This window comes from Gymnoscopelus microlampas, assembly GCF_963454915.1.
Source record: "Gymnoscopelus microlampas genome assembly, chromosome: 17".
Taxonomy (NCBI): domain Eukaryota; kingdom Metazoa; phylum Chordata; class Actinopteri; order Myctophiformes; family Myctophidae; genus Gymnoscopelus; species Gymnoscopelus microlampas.
The window spans coordinates 30,150,322-30,171,228 of record NC_139954.1 but is presented as its reverse complement, the minus strand read 5'-3'; the positions used below and the strand labels follow the sequence as shown (position 1 = coordinate 30,171,228).

General features: G+C 44.6%; 1 protein-coding gene across 2 annotated transcripts in view; it reads right to left on the bottom strand.

Moving 5' to 3' along the window:
- Positions 1–20,551, bottom strand: part of gpm6bb (glycoprotein M6Bb) — a 36,105-nt gene extending 15,554 nt beyond the window's left edge. For both annotated transcript variants that reach the window (XM_084083753.1, XM_084083754.1), the window contains exon 1: positions 20,412–20,551. In XM_084083753.1, the coding sequence (XP_083939879.1) occupies positions 20,412–20,415 (4 nt within the window). In that variant the 5' untranslated portion in view covers positions 20,416–20,551. The remainder of the gene's footprint in view (positions 1–20,411) is intronic.
- Positions 20,552–20,907: the final 356 nt, after the last annotated feature.

Sequence of the window (20,907 nt, the reverse complement as noted above, 5' to 3'; positions counted from 1 at the left end):
AGAGAGAGAGAGAGAGAGAGAGAGAGAGAGAGAGAGAGAGTGATAAACTAGACAGACAGAAGGACAGACTCTCCCTCAGGGACACACAGAGAGGAAGGCTGTGATACAAAGAGCCAGTGTGTGAAGTGGTAAGTGCTGTTCATCACATTGGGCTCTCGGGGGCCATTCAGAGCACCGCCGATCCACTGCCCTGCTCTTCCGGCCCGCGTGGCTGCAGCAGGACAGACCCCCCCCCACCCCCCTCACAGAGTCACCGGCGCTGCAGACCTCTGTTCTGTAAGCCAGTGTTGATTTCGTCGACTAAAACTATGACGTAAAATGTTCGTCGACTACCTTTTTTCCAAAAGGAAATAAAAAACTAAGCTACAATGACTATATTCACAATTTCGTCAACAAATAAAAACTAGACTAAAATGTTAGTGAGGGACTAGTGGAGAAGAGATCCAGTAGAACTAAAAGACAAGTCATTTTATGTTGGTTGCGCTCTGAAAATAGCAGATCTACAATCTACTTATGATATTTAGTCGACTAAAACTAGAGAAAAACTAAAACATTTCAGATGACTAAAACATGACTGAAACTAAATGGAATTTTATTCAAAAGACTATGAAATAAAACTAAATCAAAATTTGCTGTCAAAATCAACACTACTGTGAGCCCAACACACAGCACGGACACAATGGCGGGGGCTATACGGTGGGTGAAGATGGGTGGGCAGTGAGGGCACTGAGAAGCCGCCCCACCCCACCCCACACAACCAACCACACCCCCCCTCCTCCAGGAGGATACCGTGTGTCAGAAATCTGGAGTGTTCATATCTGTGATGGTAAAAAATGTACTCATATAATGGGAAAAGCTCACGACTTCAGAGCTTCACTCTGTAAGTTTTATGTCCTTACCCCAGATTCCCCTGCACAACTGCTGACATTTTTTACCACTGAGCTAATATAGCCTGCCTGCTTGCTCAGGGGAGAAATTGTCAACCAGTATAGTGGTCAAACCTGACCACAGCATATAAATGTCTCAATAGAAGAGCAGGAAGACCAAATACAAAAACAATACAATTGTATATAAGTTCTATTTTATTAACATACTCTAGCATACAAATTGAAAATTCACAAACAAAGGTTACATAGTGTGTCCAAACCCGTACAGGTCCACTTGGTTATATTTGGACACTCTCTGATTTAAATTAACAGTCAGGATTTTACAGTGTAGGCAAACATGGGGAGAGACACAGAGAGGAGGAGGGTTTGGACCCAGCAGGTCCCCCAAAACTGCACTGCTATGTCTCATCACCATGGCTCCCATGCTCCTCAGACCACTCCATCACACACAAGCCTCCCCCTAACACACACACACACACACACACACACACACACACACACACACACACACACACACACACACACACACACACACACACACACACACACACACACACACACACACACACACACACACACACACAGCTGGCCCAGATTCATCAAAACCCCTTCCATCCCCTCGGCAACCGAACCCATCACGTGAACACAGCCTGACAGCATTACAAAGCGCCAGACCGCTGCAATCTTCCAACAGCTGGGACCGTCACTGGAAAGAGCCATGTAAACAGAGCCTACGTTCTACACAGTCTCACTATTTACAGTACCTGTGTGCGCGAACACACACACACACACACACACACACACACACACACACACACACACACACACACGCACACACACACACACGCACAGTTCTCTTTATGATGAGGACAACCCAAGTCTTCTGCTTCTGTCTCCCCCACTGAGTTCTTAACCATTAAAAAAAAGGCTTCAAGGCAACTCTAACCAGCTAATACCAAGATGAAGTCCTAAATCAGACATCATTACTAGCAGATGTGATTTTTTTTCGCCGCTAATGCGATGTGTTGCTGTTTGTTGTTGCTCTGCTGGGGAGAGTCGCCAAAACACCATTTATGAGAAGTACTCTGATTTTCCACACTCCACACATGCAGAGGAACGCCACTTAAAACACGCTAATGGCTATAGCCATTCTCAGGGGGGTTGTGGGGGGGCCTTTACCCTCCAAACTCATCTGAAGCGATCCTGCTGTTTACTTATCTTACAAGGGAAACATATACTCTGTTAGCTAATGGCTTGTGACTGCAGCTCACCCATGGCTGCATGAGAGATGCAGACTGCAGAGCTGATGGTGGCATGATGCACACTATGTTTAACCACATTAACACTGGCGTCCCTATTTTGGGCAGATTTTCATTTTTTCCCCCTCCAAATATTTCGTTTTATTTACAAAAAGAGCAAAAATAGCAGATCTACAAGCTCACAACACCTCACATTGCAACATGTTGTGAGCTTGTAGATCTGCTATTTCTGTCATACGACAAAGTATCTAGAGCTTAAGTGGTTAATCATCACCAGTAAGGGGGTAATAATGGACACAATAGCTCCTAAATGTAGTGTGAGATAGACAGAGAGGGAGAGAAAGAGAGAGTTTATGTGCGTGCGTGCGTGCGTGCGTGTGCGCGCACGCATGCATGCGCGTGCCTGTCTTTATGAGTGTATGCATGTGGTAAACAAAGGCACAATGCTAAACAAATTGCAATAAACCTCCTTTTCCTCTGTAGCCTTGCCAACAGTGGAGCCGATCCAGAGCAACACTCCTTTCAAATGGAATTTCAAAACTCTGAACTCCATCAGACAGCTCAAAACACAATGAAGGCAATGTGATATTCTGAACAACAATGTGATGTTCTGAACAACATTCTGAACAACAACAATGTGATGTTCTGAACAACATTCTGAACAACAAAAATGTGATGTTCTGAACATCATTCTAAACAACAACTTCCACATCATTAATAAAAGTCATAACCACACTGACACTGGCATCATTACTTGGGAATGTGTGCGTGGAACAGTGTCACCATTATCCTGACCTGGATGTAGTCCGCTCAAAGAGCAGAGGATCAATGAATCCTGTTGATTCTAACAATGGGGGTTGCATGTTTGTAACTACTTAGTGCATTTTGTTCCCCAATAGTGGAACCTCTCTTGCTGTCTCTCTCTCTCTCCCTTTCTCTATGGTGTGAGTATCATCATCATTACTGTCAGCGCGTGGGACCAGGATGCCTACTCCCTAATGTGTCTCGCTGTCTTTGTCCTTGCCAGCCTCTCATGCACCTCATTAATCATCGACCCCCCCCCCCCCCCCCCCCCAGAAACATGCCCCGAGGACTGATCGATTCATTGATTTACTATTGACGCGGCGGCAGTTTTTGTCCTTAATAGTGGAAGTAGCAGTGAGAATCTCAAACATCCCTCCTCATCCTGCAGACATGGACAGATGTGACAACAACAAAGAGGCAGAAAGTAAATAGATCACACACAAGCATACAGACAGCAGTTTCCAGAAAACGCTTGAAGCGTGCCCTCAACTGCGACGCTGCATGATGCACGAGGTGCAAGTGAAATATCAACAGTTCCACTCACATCACATTGCCGGTAGAAGAGTCTGCAGTGAAGCTATGGGCAAATGAGAAATTCCCTGAGACAATGGCTAAGAATGAGTCCCCTGCTGAACAGAGTCTCCCTTCTATTGTGTGACGTGAAACCATGCCTGCTCAAGTAGGTTAAAGCCCCAATAAACAAAGCAGTGAAAAGAACTAAACTGTCTCTTTGTCGGTGCTCATTGGTACCTCTTTTGTCCAGGCTCTGCTCTTGGTTCTCCTCTGATGTAGTTTCCATGGTTGTTTTTATCCAATCCTACAAAAATGCCTCCTTTCAGCAATATTCTCTCCTCCTATCTCTCTCTCTCTCTCTCTCTCTCTCTCCCCCACACACACTCGCCCTCCTTCACTTGCTCTTGTCCTCCCTCGCACGTTAACCGACCACTCTGTCTCTCTCTCTCTCCGCCCTATCGCTCTGTCCTGAATGACTGACTCAAGGCAGGGCTGAGGGTCTCCCCTGTATGTCACTCTTCCTCTCCAAGATCATAGATGCAAGGGCTCTTCCTGTCAGACAGGATTAGGCTGAGCTCTGTGCACGCCGCCTGTTAACCTATTGCTCCGGCCATACGTCACATGCAATCCAATTGCACAGGAACGATTGTGCGTCTGTCCTATTTGCACTGGGTGTTTGGGGGACTCAGTTTGGGTACAGAGACATATTGTATACATGCATATGCACATGCACATGCACATGCACATGCACGCGCGCGCACACACACACACACACACACACACACACACACACACACACACACAGGCCGGTGCACAAACACACACATAGGCCGGTGCACAAACACACACAAACCCTTTACCACCCCCTGAGGACGCTCCCTCTTCTGAGGCGTCCCTGTCTGAGTCTCAGAGTGGCACCATGAATGGCAATCAGGGGCTGCATGCCCAGTGAGAATGGGGTTTGTTACATCACAGGAAGGGATGTGTGTGGGAGAGTCGCCCTCCCCTTTTGCTCAGTGGATGAAAGCCCTACTCTGTGCTGTGTGTGTGTGTGTGTGTGTGTGTGTGTGTGTGTGTGTGTGTGTGTGTGTGTGTGTGTGTGTGTGTGTGTGTGTGTGTGTGTGTGTGTGTGTGTGTGTGTGTGTGTGTGTGTGTGTGTGCGCGCACGTGCGCGTGCGTGTGTGTTTATGTGTGTGCAGGGGCAGAATGCATGTCAGCCCCACAATCACCTTCCTCTATTTCCCATCTGACTACAGCACAAGGGATGGAGGGGGCTGAATGGGGGGGCTGTGTGTGTGTGGGAGCTGAGGGGGGGCTGTGGGGGTGCAGAGCCTGACCCCTTCATCCTCTGATTTGCACCATATGCCCCCTGCTCCTGCAGCATTCATTAGCAACCTCTGACTGCTGTCTTCCCTCCATCTGGTGACTTTAACCAACTCACATGAAAGGACACAGGAAGGGAAGGCTGACCACCTCTCCGCCGCGCGAGGAGAGAGAGAGGGAGGGACAGCTCAGTGCAAACAGATGAGGGAAGAGGTGTCTGAAAGCCAGAGAACAAGGGGACCGGGGAGGGCAGGCAGAGACGCGGACAAGGAACTGAAGAGGGCAAAAAAAGAAGAGCGGGACAGAAGGGGGACAACATGAAGAGGAGGCCAAAATAACAAACGAGCAAACGAGGATATGGTGAGAAGCGGCAACCCGAGACGGCGAGTATAGCACAAACAGACAGGGCGGAAAGATAGACAGAGGGAGGGAGGGAGGGAGGGAGGGAGACATCGGAGGAGGAGAGGCTGTGTTTGCAGGCAGGAGGAGACCCCTGAGGCATGCTAATGAGGGAGAGGGCTTTCAGAGGGGAGCGCTGGCCGGAGTGCTGTGTTGCAGTGGGGTCTTCTCACGGATACCAGAGCTCACGACGGCGGGGGGAGGGCAGTGGGGGGGGGGGGGGGGTAAGCAGCAGGGGAGGAGTGCCTCCGGGGTCAGGGAAGTGAACTTAGCAGGGATCCCACCCCAGCAAACGCCAACACTCTAATCTGCCAGCTTCTTCGCTGTCAGCCCTGTAAAACCACCATGAGAGTTGACATTATCTTTGTAGAGAGAGAAGGGGGGGGGGGGGTCGTGGGGGGGTACCATAGCCCGTTGCAAATGCAGAGTTAGCCAATAAGCTTCAGCATTATGCTGAGCCTGATAATTATCTTATGAAATACGTGAGCCAGTGAGTCAAATCTTCCTCTTTGATAGCTGATAGTCAAGGCGTCACTGATTGGATTGTCATCAACACATTTATAACGCATTAATAGCGAAAAGCAGTAATTCCTTAACCAACATACATCGGTTTTCATCCTCTAATGTCTCACCAAACAAAAAAAAAAGTGTGCAGGGCAGAGAAACAGCTGTGATTGGATGAATGGCTGTGAGAATAACCATATAGGTGGCAGAAGCAAAGCATAGCGTGAGCACGTCATGCTCAGTCCTTAAGACACAGTGCCACCCCCATTGTCAAGGCCACAGTCTGAATGATGATGAGGCCTATAGTCAAATGACGGAGGGCTCATTGTGGGTCAGTCTTTATGCGGTGAGACCGCGGGTTTGAATGCTCCTCTGTGCTCAGTCACCCGTGAGGAATCTGCGCCCTGCTTGGCCCATACAGAGGAAGGAGTTCTCATGGAGCCAGGCCGATATGCCTGAGCCTGAACACCATTCATCACCACACACCAATACAGTCTGCAAAAAAAAAGTACTCGCCATGCCAACACCTTAAACTGAGCAGAAAGCAAGTCAAGGAGACAGGTTTGGACAATTGAATGTACATTTACAGTACAATGTATGTTTGAAGAAGACCAGAGAAAATTGTACTTATTATATATTATTATTATATTAGTAAACAACGTACTTGAAAATGTTTGACAATCAGAACTGGGAAATTATTCAAATAAAGCATGAGAGTATTCCCTCCCCTCAAACAATTCTACTATGTGTAACATGTTATGTTGCATGTTATGAATTGATCTTACTGTACTGTGGCATGCTGAGGGCCTCCCTGGCCTGAAACTAACTGCATCACTGACCTAGTTTGGTATGTAGGCCCCATTCATACGTCAATGCATTCTATATTTCTGACTTCACGTTTGGCATCCAAGCCATTGATTTGTTCACAAAAAGGCTAGTCCACAAACCCATTATACAGACCCATTCACTTGTTTGATGACCTATTTACACCATGAGCCTGAACAAGAACAGAAACAAGTGAAGGTCTACATGATATACAGTACGTTTAATTTCAACAAGCACATGTAGACTCATCTACGAAAAATGCTCCCAAAGCTGTTCCAAGCAAATTAGACACTTTCACAGAAGATGAAAGTCTGCCATGTGAGTAATACTAGATCAGGTCTTATGCTCCCAGCACATCCCAGGAGACAGAAGTCCAGCTAATACTGCCCCATAATGACTAAACGCACTGTCTAAAGCCCCCAAGAGATAATTCCTCTTCATATATTGCTGATAGGCTTGGCCATTAAAGAGAAACTGTCCTCATTCATTACAGCAAGACGCCTGGAGAACAAGAGGTGAAACTGCAATGGGCATCCTCGTAATGAGGCTATTACTTCCTGTTTGCGATGTCAGACAAAAGACAGTACGCTCAGCAAAGACTCTGAATCCGAGGCCTGTTGATTTATGCCATGAAGAATAGTGTATTTGAAACTTGTGGTTTGTTTACAGCTTTCATCTCAAGAGCGATCTGCATTTAAAATGTCACATGCCTTGACTATTGCAAAGCAAACTGCCTTGCCGCATACACTATTCTTAACACAATGGAAAGAATAACTTAATCTGAGGAGTGCAGAGAAACTGTTTATGTTTGAGGGATTTCTAAAGAGCTGGCTAAAAATAGTGCTGCTGTGTTGCTGTTGTTTTAATTCCTTAAGCGGTTAGATTTCACCATGACTCTTACTCATCCAATATTTGTTCAGCATGCACACATCCACACAAAGGAGCTTCCCAGTATAGCTCAACTAAAGAACATTAACCACTTAAGCCCTATATACTTTGTCGTGGTGGACATATAGCAAAAATAGCTGATGTACAAGCTCACAACGTGTCACATCACAATGTGTTATGAGCTTGTAGATCTGCTATTTAAACCATTTTAAATAATTAAGGGCGGCCCATATTGGAAGTGAACGTTATCAGGATTGGGTTTCAAAGCAGTACTGTAGGTTAGTGCTGGTTTTATCCACCATCCAAGCCCATTCAATTAGTTTAGATTTCCCAGACTTATCAATAAGCGGAGATTTCTCTGAACGAGCAACTAAACAGGCAGGGGAAGAAATCTTGTTCACCCAAGTCCAGTGGGGTAGTAAGGGCATGAGATAACATCATCACATGCCACCCACCAGCTTCACGCAATGTGTTGCTAAATAAAAAGCCCTAGCAAGTATTCTCTTTTAACCACTTGCAAGACATGCTATAGCTCTATGGTTTGGCATGTAAATACCTTCCGTTGTATTATTCTCTGGTTGGAATTCTCCCTTCACTGTAATTGCTAGTGTTTGACCAAATAATCCCCAGGACGTCTGACTCAGCACTTCTATAATTGCATGTTTTTGGTGCTATCGTGCTAGGTCTGGAAAGGAAGCAACACTCAAGAGATGCTTAGCGGCCATATTTTTCCTCTAAAAATGACTTGAAGACTCTGGCTCTCTGGCACCTTCACCGCCACTGTGGTTTTGGACTGGTCACGCTGTTTGCTTCAGCGAGGCACAGATGCTTCATATTACTCAGGCTTCCTTCTCTACCTTGGAACTGCCACCATGACTTGGGGAACATTGGCACGGGTGGAAAAACCCAATGCAACAAGACTTTCATGCTGGAGTCATGACAACAATTATGGGCTGGGATAGCAGAAACGAGAGAGAGAGAGAGAGAGAGAGAGAGAGAGAGAGAGAGAGAGAGAGAGAGAGAGAGAGAGAGAGAGAGAGAGAGAGAGAGAGAGAGAGAGAGAGAGAGAGAGAGAGAGAGAGAGACTGAAATAGGAGAATGGGTGTTTTTTGTTTTGCTTTTAATAGAACTTAGTAATAATGGAAAGCAGTCAATTCAATTTCTCATTGTTGTTGGAGTATATTTTGCTATTTGTTTATATATGGTCATGAACATCATTGTGTGGGGAAAAAAACAAAAACAAACTATTGTTTCCTGGTAGAGCAAGACAACATGAATGTTTAAACGTTGCCTTTCTTCTGGAGGTGCACCAGTCTCATTATGGTGTATCATGTTTAAGGCATGATGTATGTTGTGCGATCAGATCACATTGCTTTGTCATATAACAATGTACAAATTAGACTTTACCACCCCAATAGATTAACCAAGTACACATGTACGCACCTCTCCAAGTTAAGTTATTGTCACTCTAGTTTGCCAAGGAAATTAACACTGCAGAATTTCATTTCCCCAGAGAACATAAGGCTATCAGAATAAATAAGGCATATAATATACAGTTTAGCCCACATAGCTAAATGCGGCTCTTTCAATAATTCCACTGGAATCAAAGAACCCACTGAAAGAACATATGAGATTTTCCATTCTACTGGCAGGAAAGGCCTCAATACCTCACTATATCACATATCAAAAGCTAGGGTTACAGAAACCTCAATAATTCTCCTACAGACATAATACTGTACATTCAATATATGTATTCTCGCTTGCCAACATACAGTACTTGTACATTTCTCAAAAAGATCATTTTCATATTTATTTCAGATTAAGAACCTCACACTATCCTCCAAGATAGCTCTCCTTATGTAGAGGCATGGAACATGTAATCATCACGGCCCCCATGCTGTGATTACATGTTGTAATCTCTCTTTTCCTCTAATCTGACTCAGACTGTCCCTTCCACACTCTTTAATTTATACTCCATCGTACAATGGTGTTGCTGAAAATAGCCAATCTATAAGCTCACGACGCATCGCAACTCGTCGTCAGCTTACAGATCAAAGAAAAACACAAAGTATCAAATCAGGTTTATCTCTCAAGGGAGGAAAGCACATCCACCCTCAGCAGCAGCAGCTCTACAAATGAGCTCCACCCCGCTGACAAACGACTATGATCAGCCCCCACCCAGCCAATCAGTCATTCTGATACAGCGTGCCTATTACAACTGTCTGAAACAATGGTGCTGGACATAATTAGGGGCAGGAATAAATCTCACCAAAGGAAAGTTAATCCTTTAAATACATTGTCTATCATCCTTAGCTGTGTTATATTTAGCTGATTGTGCAACCGTTCATTGAGCGGCCTTTATGTCTTGAGAGACTAACATAACAGGTATTGAAAATATTTTCACTCCAATTATAGAGATATTAGCAGGACAGGAGGAGTAAATAGTGTGTAGGCAGGCCTACCCCGTCTCTGTATTTCCTGTCTCTCTCCACTGGCACAGTCAAATAAAGGCTTGACAAAGGCCCCAAAAATAAATACATAAATAAGACCTTGGTTTGGAGGAGAGCCAGCTACTCCTGTGGAATACTTGTAAAGAGCCATGAATTTGATGAAGATATGTTAGTAACAATAACATTACTTATGAAACACACACAATGGCATGATGAATAAAACATGTTGTACCAAGCAAAATTAAGAAGAAAGACAAACAATAACAAGCTGATTTGTGAGAGAGTGGCAGATTATGCCATGCTTATATGTGAGAGTGACAGATTATATAACAGTGCAGCCGTTCCATTTCTGGAAATATTGTTGAGTGCGTGACATTTCTTATGGTTGTCGATGTTCCAGGTTCCATATGTGCTTCGTGTTTCTCATGACTTCAGAAATGTTTGCACCCCAGAGGTTCTCACGCTCCAGCTGCTGCGATGGTGAATAACATTAAGTTGGGAAAGGAGCTCTTTCATTCTCCCACTTGTCACACAGGCAGGGCACATGGGCATGGCAAACACACATGCAAACACATGCCGATACGCAAACACACACACACACACACACACACACACACACACAATAGAGACGTAATGAACCACAGAGGCATGAAGACAGCAGAGACTCGACTAATCTCGGGGGCTTCCCATAAGCCCCCCCGTCTCCATCTCTACCCCTCACTCCACCCTTCTTTTTCTCCCAGCTGCTGGGGTCTTTTTCTCCGTCTCTCTCCCAGCCCCAGCCAGCCCCATTGTTTTCCACGTCACACTGCCAACCTCTCACCTCTGACCCCTAAATTTACCCTATTCTAGCCTTGGAGAGGGACAAGGGGTGTGTGTGTGTGTGTGTGTGTGTGTGTGTGTGTGTGTGCGTGTGTGCGTGTGGAGGGGGTCCTTCTTCATTCAGCCTAGCCAGGGTTCTCAACAGGCCTGACCCACCCCCCCACCCCCACACCAGCCGTGTCAGGATTCACCATCAACACTATGACAACAGCTGACAACATGGATCGCTTTAATGCCATTGTCCTGCCGAGGGTCACTCCTTTGGCGTCCGATGGGTCCGACTCTGAGACCCTGCGTCCGACCTGACGTTTCCACCCCAGCACAGAATGTGCAAGTCCAGACAGTCACGATGGTAGTGGGAGCCATGTTGTAGGACCCAACTGATGTGACGGACCCATGTGAGAGTGTTTCCAGTGGAACATAATAACGTTACAGGGGCACAACGAGCGTCACTAGAAAGAGATGGGACCTAATTGCTAATTGGTACTGTAGACAGCAAGATACTCAGTGAGAATTTAACTCTGAGAATGTCCACATGTAACTTGTACATTCTCAGAGTTACAAATGGAGAAATTAACACTGGGGATTTTACTGTCGCGGGTTGGTAGAGGACAGTCCACCGCTGACCTGTGAGAGGCAGGGTCATCATTACTTTATTGATATAAGGCTATACTGTAAAAACAAAGTACACAGTCATACTCAGTGGTGACTGTATAGTCCAATCACTCTTACAGGTCCATTTGTACACTTTCAGTTAAATGAGCATTCTGGATTTTACTGTGTACAGTGTGCGAAATGCATTACGCATAGACCAACAACACACACACACACACCACAGCTTGAGCGTGGCATTTGGCAAGGAAACACTTACTCGGATATTTCATGTGTATCTGGTTACTAAGGTGCACCGTTGACAGTCTAGTTCTACAAAGCTTTTTTTATTGTTCCAACCCCTGTGAGAGCGAAGCTCCGTGTTACTCCAGATGTTCAACCTCCTTCACCAACGTCTTTCTTTCCCATCCTCAGCTGTGGCCCCTCTATTGTATTAGTTTCTCATAGCGTGGAGGTCAAAAGCTAAGATGACTTCCGAGACCCCTCCGTGGTGGTGCAGATATGATATTCTACATTGCTAACCGCTCTCCCCTGGTCTTTGTGTAGTAATAATGGGATCAAGCTGCATTTCAGAACATCTGGGATCCCCCCTCCTCCTGCTAGTTTGTATTAACCACTTAAGCAGGAAACCCACAGGATGCGCAAGCATAAGCGCACGGATGCTCCATGTTGAAATGAATGTAGCCATTCTCACTGGCCATGCACTTTTGTGGTGGGTTCACACTTCAGTTGACTGGGGTACCCCAGGGGTCTATACTTGGTCCCCTTCTATTTTTCCTTTACACCAAATGAGTTTGCTGAAAATAGCCGATCTAAAATAGCCGATCTACAAGCTCACCTACTGGTGGCGCCGCCTCTGATGGACTACCTCCCTCGCCTCCCTCGGCAGATTATGACATTCCCCAGAACATGGACGTCAGGGTTCATTTGGTTAATTTTCTCTTGGTTCAGAGCCCTGCGATATTTTCACTTCTCATTTCCTCTGTAATGCAACCGTAAGTGACACGAAACCCTCTAATACTGAAGCAACAGGTGTGGCGATGACATTAATGTAACACATTATTGCCCTTGGGAGACAGACTTTTATTTGTCCTTGAAGTGCTCAAAGTTCATTTACTAACAGATTTAATGAACAAGCAAATTAGGCGCACACATTTTCACGCCGTTTCCTCGATCCCGAAAGTCTGTGAACCGAACGCTCCCCACTGACACCCTCCCCCGGCTATTGGGTTTCCTGCAGCTGTTGCTTTTATCCGGGAAAAATAATCGGCCATTCCAGATTTTCATCTGCTTGACAGAAGTGCCTTTTCATGCCTATCAACGCATTCTCTGGAGGATGATAAGCGGAGAATTCAAGTCTTGCCTGGAAGCCTCGCTGAACAGAAAGAAGATTCCTGGACAGTGAGTCCATCAAGGTCATTGCCCTCTCAAAACACAAGTTCCAGGATGTCACATGCGGCACTGTCCCCACAATATGAGTAAGGAAGCATCATGTGCATGTTACGCAACATCCAAGATGAGCTGCACTGTTTTCAGAAGCACTAGAGGAACAAATGTTCATTGTATGCACATAAGATGGGCCTTTGTGACCCCGTTGTCACAAAAAAGTCTTTAAATATCTTACTGTAGGTGTATATTAGGATTTCCGAGATGCGAGATGTGAGTAGTGTCTTTCATTTTTACAGCTGTTGCTTTCTGAAGAATGGAGGTCGTTGTGGAGCAGGAATTCATAGTGTTGTTGATGGTGGTCCGGTTTGCTTGACACTAACAGCTCTGTTTAGCTTATTTCTAGTTCTTTCTCATGCTCTCTCTCTTAAACACAACTACTACTACAGCTGCTAAGGATGTACACCAAATCAGTAAAAGGATTTCTTTTCACAGAGCCCTGAGGAGGCATGGAGGAAGTAAGAGGGTTACACAGGTTCACGTTTTAAAAGTCTGCAATACATCTCGACACGTAGCCGTTGGCTGCGTGCAAATGGACCGAAGCTGTCGAAGCTCGGCTCAGCTCAGCTCTTCATATGGTGAACACTTCTTATTAGTGTGACGGGGAGCCCCAGATGCTTTTGTCTTACGGTTGTTTAGCAGCTGCGCAAAAGAGACGAGGACAAAGAGCTATCTGTGGAGGGTTGAATGTGCTCCATGGGCACCCTGCCAACAGCTCAATCCTACAGTCTCCCTTTTTAACAGTCCTCCACCAGTGCACTCCCACAGTTCAAAAGCAGTCTAAAGTGTATTCTGAGAGAATCCCTCGCACTCCCTAAAGATGACCTTGCAGCAGATTAGCTGGCAAACACAACTATTTATCTTCTCACTTACTGTAGGCTAATATCTCCTATTCCAACCGATGCCACAACATAAAAAATCCTTCAGTTCCTAAATATTTATCACTCATAACAGGGGGAACCTTGCCACATGGTGAACATTGACAATTTGAAATATAAGTCAAAAGTCATGAAAAAATAATCAAGTGGTGTCCAGGTGGCACAGTGGTAACTGGTAAAGTTTCTGCCCACCATCGTGGAGACTGGGGTTCGAATCCTCCCCGGTGCCTGCAGCCTGGCTAGGCGCTCCAGCGAACACTGTTCGCTGGAGCGCCTAGCTCAGGCCATGTTTGTGGATGGGACCACAAAGGCCATGTTTGTGGGTGGGACCAGGCAGGGTATCTCCAAGAGGAGACAAATGTGCTTGTCTACACCCTCCCCAAGACCAAGCAGCAGGGGTTAGCACAGCAGTGACAGGGACTATGTACACAAGGGAGTAATTGGCATAACAACTACATTGGAAGAATAAATAAATAGATAAATAATATCAGTTTTGTACATATCAAAGAGAAAGTGCTCAATTTCTAGTGCAGTGAAGGCATATGGAGAAATAAAAGAAGCTCAAAGGTCTTGCCACTCTGAGTGCGACCCCTCACTTGATTACCAAATGTCAATTTCTAATCCAGGTCATTCCCCTTTAATTAAATGCACAGTGGTAAAAGCATCAGCTTTGTTGACACCTGTTGTTCCATGCTCTCACCCAGTGACCTAGCTGCTCCAACCCTGGCCCAGATCCTGACCTAGAGAGTAGGTGTGGCATCAGCAGCACAGGCCTGGCACTAGTCTCAACACACTGGAGAGCATGGTCTGTCTGTCTGTCTGTCTCTCTCTCTCTCTGGATTCAAATGGACCAATCACATCAGCCTACCACTTCTGACCTTGAAACACAGTCACTTCCACATCCCATTATGCTGCAATCTATTTCTTTGCTTTATGTGCTGGCAAAATAAAGTAGGTCAATCTGGGACAAAAGGTTATTATTGATTAACATTTCATCAATGTGCTCCCTCATGTGATATGACCAGGGTATATAAAATGCATATTGTGTTTCTGGCTATGGAAAATGTGTCTTTTCAGGTTGGTATAATTGGATTTAGGCAGTGGCTGTTCATGCAATAGGGGTATAATGCCTGGTCAGTGGGTGAGTGAATGCCCATCAGCAGCAGGTCTGTGTCTCTCTGCTAGCAGACCTTCTGGAACAATCATTCTTTTCTGAACAAAACCTCTGATACACATTGTTGTTCCACTGACAAATATCACCTATTCAGTCAACAGCCAGCAATATACCAACATGTCATGTAAGAGCGGAAGAAAAAAATACACTGCAAACACAGGATCATGGAAACTATGACTAAAAGTTGGTCCAACATTGGTCCACCACGTTTGATCAACTTAGACAATGTCTTTTCTGTAGGCTTGAATATAAATAAATGGCCAGATTGTATAATTAGCATATATTATACAGGACATGTATTCAGCTCCCAGCATGTCGGAAGCCCTGTACTCATTTGCATGTTGGGAGAATTTTTAGTTTCTTAAATGTCACCCTGTTTCCGCCATATAGCCGAGTGACGTACATCGCTCGAACAAGGGTGAGATCTAGGGGTTAAGGCTGTTGAGCCTCACCCCTACCGCCCAACCCTCCATCCCCCTCCTCCTCCACGCTGCTACAATGAACAGGCCCTTAACCACGTAAGCCCTATAATTGATCTAAAACAAATAGCAAAAAAAGCAGAGTTTGTAGATCTGCTAATCATGAAAATAAAATAAAACAAATTCTAAAAAGATATCATTAACTGAGCTAGAGAGAAAGAGATGAAAACTTTCAAGATTTCAAGATTTCAAGAATACTGCAAGGAAGGCAAAACTAAAACAACAGAGGAGAGAGATAGGAAATGAGATTTTAACGATAAAGTGCGACAGTGAGGAACGCATGAGATGACGGAGGTTGGTTGAGTGGTCTGAAGTGATCTGATTTTGGTACAACAAAGATTTTTCTCTGGCATGGGCTTCTTCCAGCGCATTATTTGCCAAAGATGCTCAGTCAGATCCTCTGCCAGATGGAAAAAAGCCCAGAAATCATTAAATTATGACAGCAACTACCTCATTAGCGTTGACGTTTAGTATATCTAACGACTGCAAAACCCATGGAAAATAGTCAATTAGAAAGTATTGATGTTAATGCATGCTTGCCAATAAAACAAATCATCAGGTGTAATAGGAAAACCTATACTTTGGCTGCCAATGACGTCATGACCAGGACCTGGGCTCTTCGGTGTCCCCCTAGTTCAGGGGAGATTTGATCAAATAGGTCAAATGAAATACTGAGTTGGGGGATTCATTTGGGATGACAGACAAAATACTTTGAACAGGACAGAAAGCAACAATCAAAACGAATCTCTCTGCAATCTCTCTGTGTGAGCGTGTGTTTACATCCTCCAGACAGAGTGCCTCTGCAGATTCATTTCTACAGCCTCCCTCTGTCCTTCCTCCAGCGCATGCATGCAGATCTCTGGGGAACAGCTGCGCTGCTCTGCCACATGGCCTCTAACTGAGATCACCTTGAGTCAACTCAAAGCCGGCGAAACATTATCTCACTGTGTTATTGTTCAGACATCGCCTGACAAGCTGTTGGTTCGGAGAGCGAAAACATCCCCCTATTTGGCATAGCACTCGCAACCTTAGGTCTTTCCTCTCTGCACAGAGACTCAGGATGCAAGGTCACGTTACGTGCATTCAGCCCACTGCGTGTCACCAGTAACTTTACTGTAGGTGTCACCCAAATAATCAGACACTTTCCAGACATACTTGTTCTGACGGTGGCACGCAGGCATATGCTGCACAGTTAGGTAAGAAGAAGAACAAGGTGCTCCACGCGCCACAGTGTTTTCCAGATGCTTTTGTCATAATCACTCTGAATGTGTATTGCTTTACCAAATGGACTGGCTGACTCCTCTGTGTAGGTCTGTGACGAACGATGGAAGGAAGTTTAGCTGCATTCCATGAGCAGCTAGGCCCTTTAGTTTCCAATGAGCATCAGCTTCACACAATCAAGACACTAACATTCATTACCAGGCTTAGGGCTGGGTCATGACAACATAGCCTACATGCTAGCAAAGTCATTCTGTCACGGAAGTGATTAATGAATTAATTAAAATCATTAATAATAAAAAAGATACAGCAAAACAAAGGTACAACATGTATATAGAATAGATCTCGCCTGCATTTAGTTGTGGCGACTGGCGATCACCCTTTCCAGAGAATGACCGCAGTAAATAGAAAACTTGCTTAGAAGAAAACTGACTATAAACATTGGTGAAAGTATTTTCAAGCAGAGGGTTCAAGAGTTTCCATGAGGAAAAGTAATTCCTTTCTTTTCCTTTTTTCTTTTGGCTACCAAGCAACTGATTCTAAGAGGAACAGAGGCACTGTTCAGTCAAGTCCATAATTTGCTGTATTTGATTAGTAGGCGATTCACCTCCAGTCACAAGACAGTCCTTAATGTTAATTGGCATATAATTACATTGTGGCAATTTAAAAAAGATAACATAATTTGACAGGCTGCTAAACCTCCCAACCTGCCCTTAGCAGAACTTCTGAATGACAAATAGCCTTCTTAAATTCTAATTCTCTATGGACCAATATGCTACAGTATGTAGAAAAGCAGCTGGCACTCATTTTGTACTATGCAGAATTCAGTCTAGTTTCTTTCAATAAAGTGAGTATGCTGGTGATATTACGGTACTGAAATGCACCAAGAGACCGTCACTATGAGTATCTGGACAAAAGACAAAATGCCTACTTGTCTAGATAGACACACAAGCCCACTGCTGTCGCTATCACAGAAGTCTGTGGTGACCACACACTGTTTACGTGTGCAAGTAATTGCCAGAGTAGAAACACTAAGAACTTAACAGGATACGGGGGTAAAATGACACCCGTTGCTGTATCTCTGTTAAGAACCACCTTGAGTGCAGGGGGACTGCCCATAAGTCCGACATCCCATTACTCCGACTACGTGGCTTCCGCGTGCGGTTAGGGTTAGGTATAGGGTTAGTAACCGTCAGAATAATGCGCCGTCGGCATATTGACGCGGACCCGAGTGCAGCAGACACGCCGCCAAGTTATCCTCCCACATCCCAGGCACAAGCCAAAGCACTGTTGAACTATTAACCAAAAGAATAGAGAACAAGCTGTGTGACCTCTCTCCAAGGTGAAAGTCACCATGAAACCAAGTCAGGCACTTGATAAAGTTATAACCTCCAAGGGACATCTTCAATTTTCCAGTTCCAATTCCACAAACTCAAGCAGCTTCTTTGACATCCTGTTTATTTTGGTCGGCAGGCAGAACCATTCCACCCACACAGCTTCACATAATAGGCCTGCACTTTCTGTCAACAACCGTGTCACAGTTGTGTGACAAAATATAAATTAGCCATCAGACTTTCAACATAACAGGCAACTGCAATGCATATATGATTACAAATGTTATTAACCACCTGAGCCCCGGCATCCCTATTCTGGGGGTAACATTCGCAGAAAATTGCAGATCTACAAGCACACAACGCATCGCAAAGAGGTTGTAGGTTGGCTATTTTCGGCAAAGAAATTTGGTGTACAGGGAAAAAATAGTGCAACTCAGGTTCGTTTGACTAAGTGTAGAGGGTCTAAGTGGTTAATAAAACAGAGGTGAGGAACATTCTTTATAAGGGGTTTACAACTCATAATTAATCTCAAAGGCAGACCTAAAAGGATAAAAAGTCTAAGACAAGTCATTCCACCCAGACCGAGGTAAGCTGTTGTTTCAAAAGTCTTACAGAAACTATTTGAATATGAAGGGAGTCTTAGCTAGTGGACAATACACAATGGTCATTTGCCATGCAGGGCAATATCCGCCATGAGACTGTGAATGAGGGGCTGCGGGGAATTAGTTCACATTGTGTCTAAAACTCTGAAACTTGCAATTCGGTGAAGTTCTCCCTACATTAAGAGGCACTGGAGTCATACAAAGGAGCGGCTCCAAATTAGGAGCACAAAGACACCACTGTGAACGCTCCAAAAATGAATTAATGAGCACTGATTCACATTCTCACTCTGCCAGTGTTCCACCTTAATTTATACTCTGTAGTACAACAGTGCCGCTTGCCAAAAAGACCTCATCTTTTTAACAGCAAGCAACTACATCCTGTGATGATGGAGTATAAATAAAGTTTAAGAAGAGAGTTTAAAAAGCGTGTGTGTGTGGGGGTGTGTGTGTGTGGTGTGGGTGTGGGTGTGGGTGTGTGTGTGTGTGTGTGTGTGTGTGTGTGTGTGTGTGTGTGTGTGTGTGTGTGTGTGCGCGTGTGTGAGTGCGTGCGCGCACTACTTTTGGTTCTCCATGAGAGACTCAACATGTGAAATGAGTTTGCACAGTGAACAATGTTCCCTAAACATGTTAGACCCCTAATGGCTTGACATTTAAATATTCACAGAAGACTAAGCCTAAATGAGAACATTTGGGGAGTGAAAGCTGAATGCTCTCCCTCCCTACTATCCCATCTGGTCTACACAGCCTGTTAACGTCTCAAAGCCTCACATCAGCTAGGAGCCTGCCTTCAACAAAGTTACTAAACATCCATGGCATGAACAACGCACACTCCTCCCAAGCAGCATCCCCAGGGTGGAGAACACAGATGGCCAACACTTGAGACTCTGAGTCAGAGAAGCATAACTCCCATTACAACTCTCCTAGTTCAGCCTTTTAGTGACAACAACACTAGCAGTAGGCCATGCTATGCGGTGGAGCATCTGACTACATTTAATTCTGGTGCAGTTTCACTTTCTTGATTATTTTCCCCCCAAGAAATAACCCAGTCAAACTTTTGCCATGAAATTTCAACAGTGGAATATTTTGACACAAAACACAGACATCATCAATCAGTGTCAAAGAAGAGAGATTTAATGAGATCAACTTCCAGTGGTGTAAAGTAACTAAGTACATTTACTCAAGTACTGTACTTAAGTGCAATTTTGAGGTAATTTTACTCCAGAAATACTCCAGTTATATTATTATATTATAAAACATATATTAACCACTTTAGCCCATTTTATACATAGGCTATTTGAAAATGGACGTTCTAAAAGCTCACAATGCCTCACATCATGAGCTTGTAGATGGACTATTTTCAATGTTTTTAGCACTTTGATTATATTTTGATGCCAATACTTTTGTACTTTTACTCAAGTAATATTTTGAACACATGCATTTTACTTGTAACAGAGTATTTTTATATTGTGGTATTGCTACTTTTACTTAAGTGAAATGTCTGAGTACTTCTTCCACCACTGTCCACTTCTGATTAAATGTCTTATTCATGTTGTTAATAATCAATGTGTGGGGCAACTCAACAACAACAACAGCCTAATAAAGGGCTTCGGGAGTGAGTGAGACAGTGAGGTACTTGGCTGAGGGCTCTCCTCTCACTGACTCTATCTATGCAGAGTTACAGCGGTCTGTCTCTCTGTAGGGAAATCCTTACAGACTTATCTCTCTAATCGCTTTTCCACAAGTTGCCCCACACGCATGAAACCGGGTCAGGTAAATGTACACTATATATTCATTGCTGTGGAGCTACTAACCCATAGAGCACTGTTAGCCGACGATAATTTAAGAAACCGTTAGTTCACATGACACAGGGACTGCTATCACAAAAATGAAGTAAAGTATGGGAACAGTGCCTGTTCCCATACTTTACTTTATTTTTGGTCGCGTGACACTTGCTAGTTGTCTTTCAAACCTTTTTGGAATATCGGAAGACTTACCCATGGTTTCAGTCGTTTCCCAGTGGTCCCGAAGTTATGGTGGATGTTTTAAGGAAAGTTGAGCCACAGCGACAGACAGGGATGTTGCGTCCGGGAGGAGGATGCACTGTTACCGCCAGCTAGTCCACACACTGTGTGTGTGCGGCGCTGCGCTCCGACAGGGGACAGGCTGCGTGACGTCACGCGTGAGGAGATTACTGATGAGAGAGAGGACACAGTGCTTGCTTTGGCCCGTTATACCTCCACTGTCCTCCAGTGGTGGAAAAGTAACGAAGTACACTAACTCAAGTACTGTACTTATAAGTACAGTTTTGAGTTTTTTTTTTTACTTAACTGGAGTATTTCCAAATTTCAGTACTTTTTCAGTACTTCTACTCCACTACATCTCAGAGGCAAATATTGTACTTTTTTACTAAACTATGATTATTTGAAAACATTAGTCAGTTACTTTGTAGATTTTGATTATTATTACAAAACATACATTAACCACTTTCAG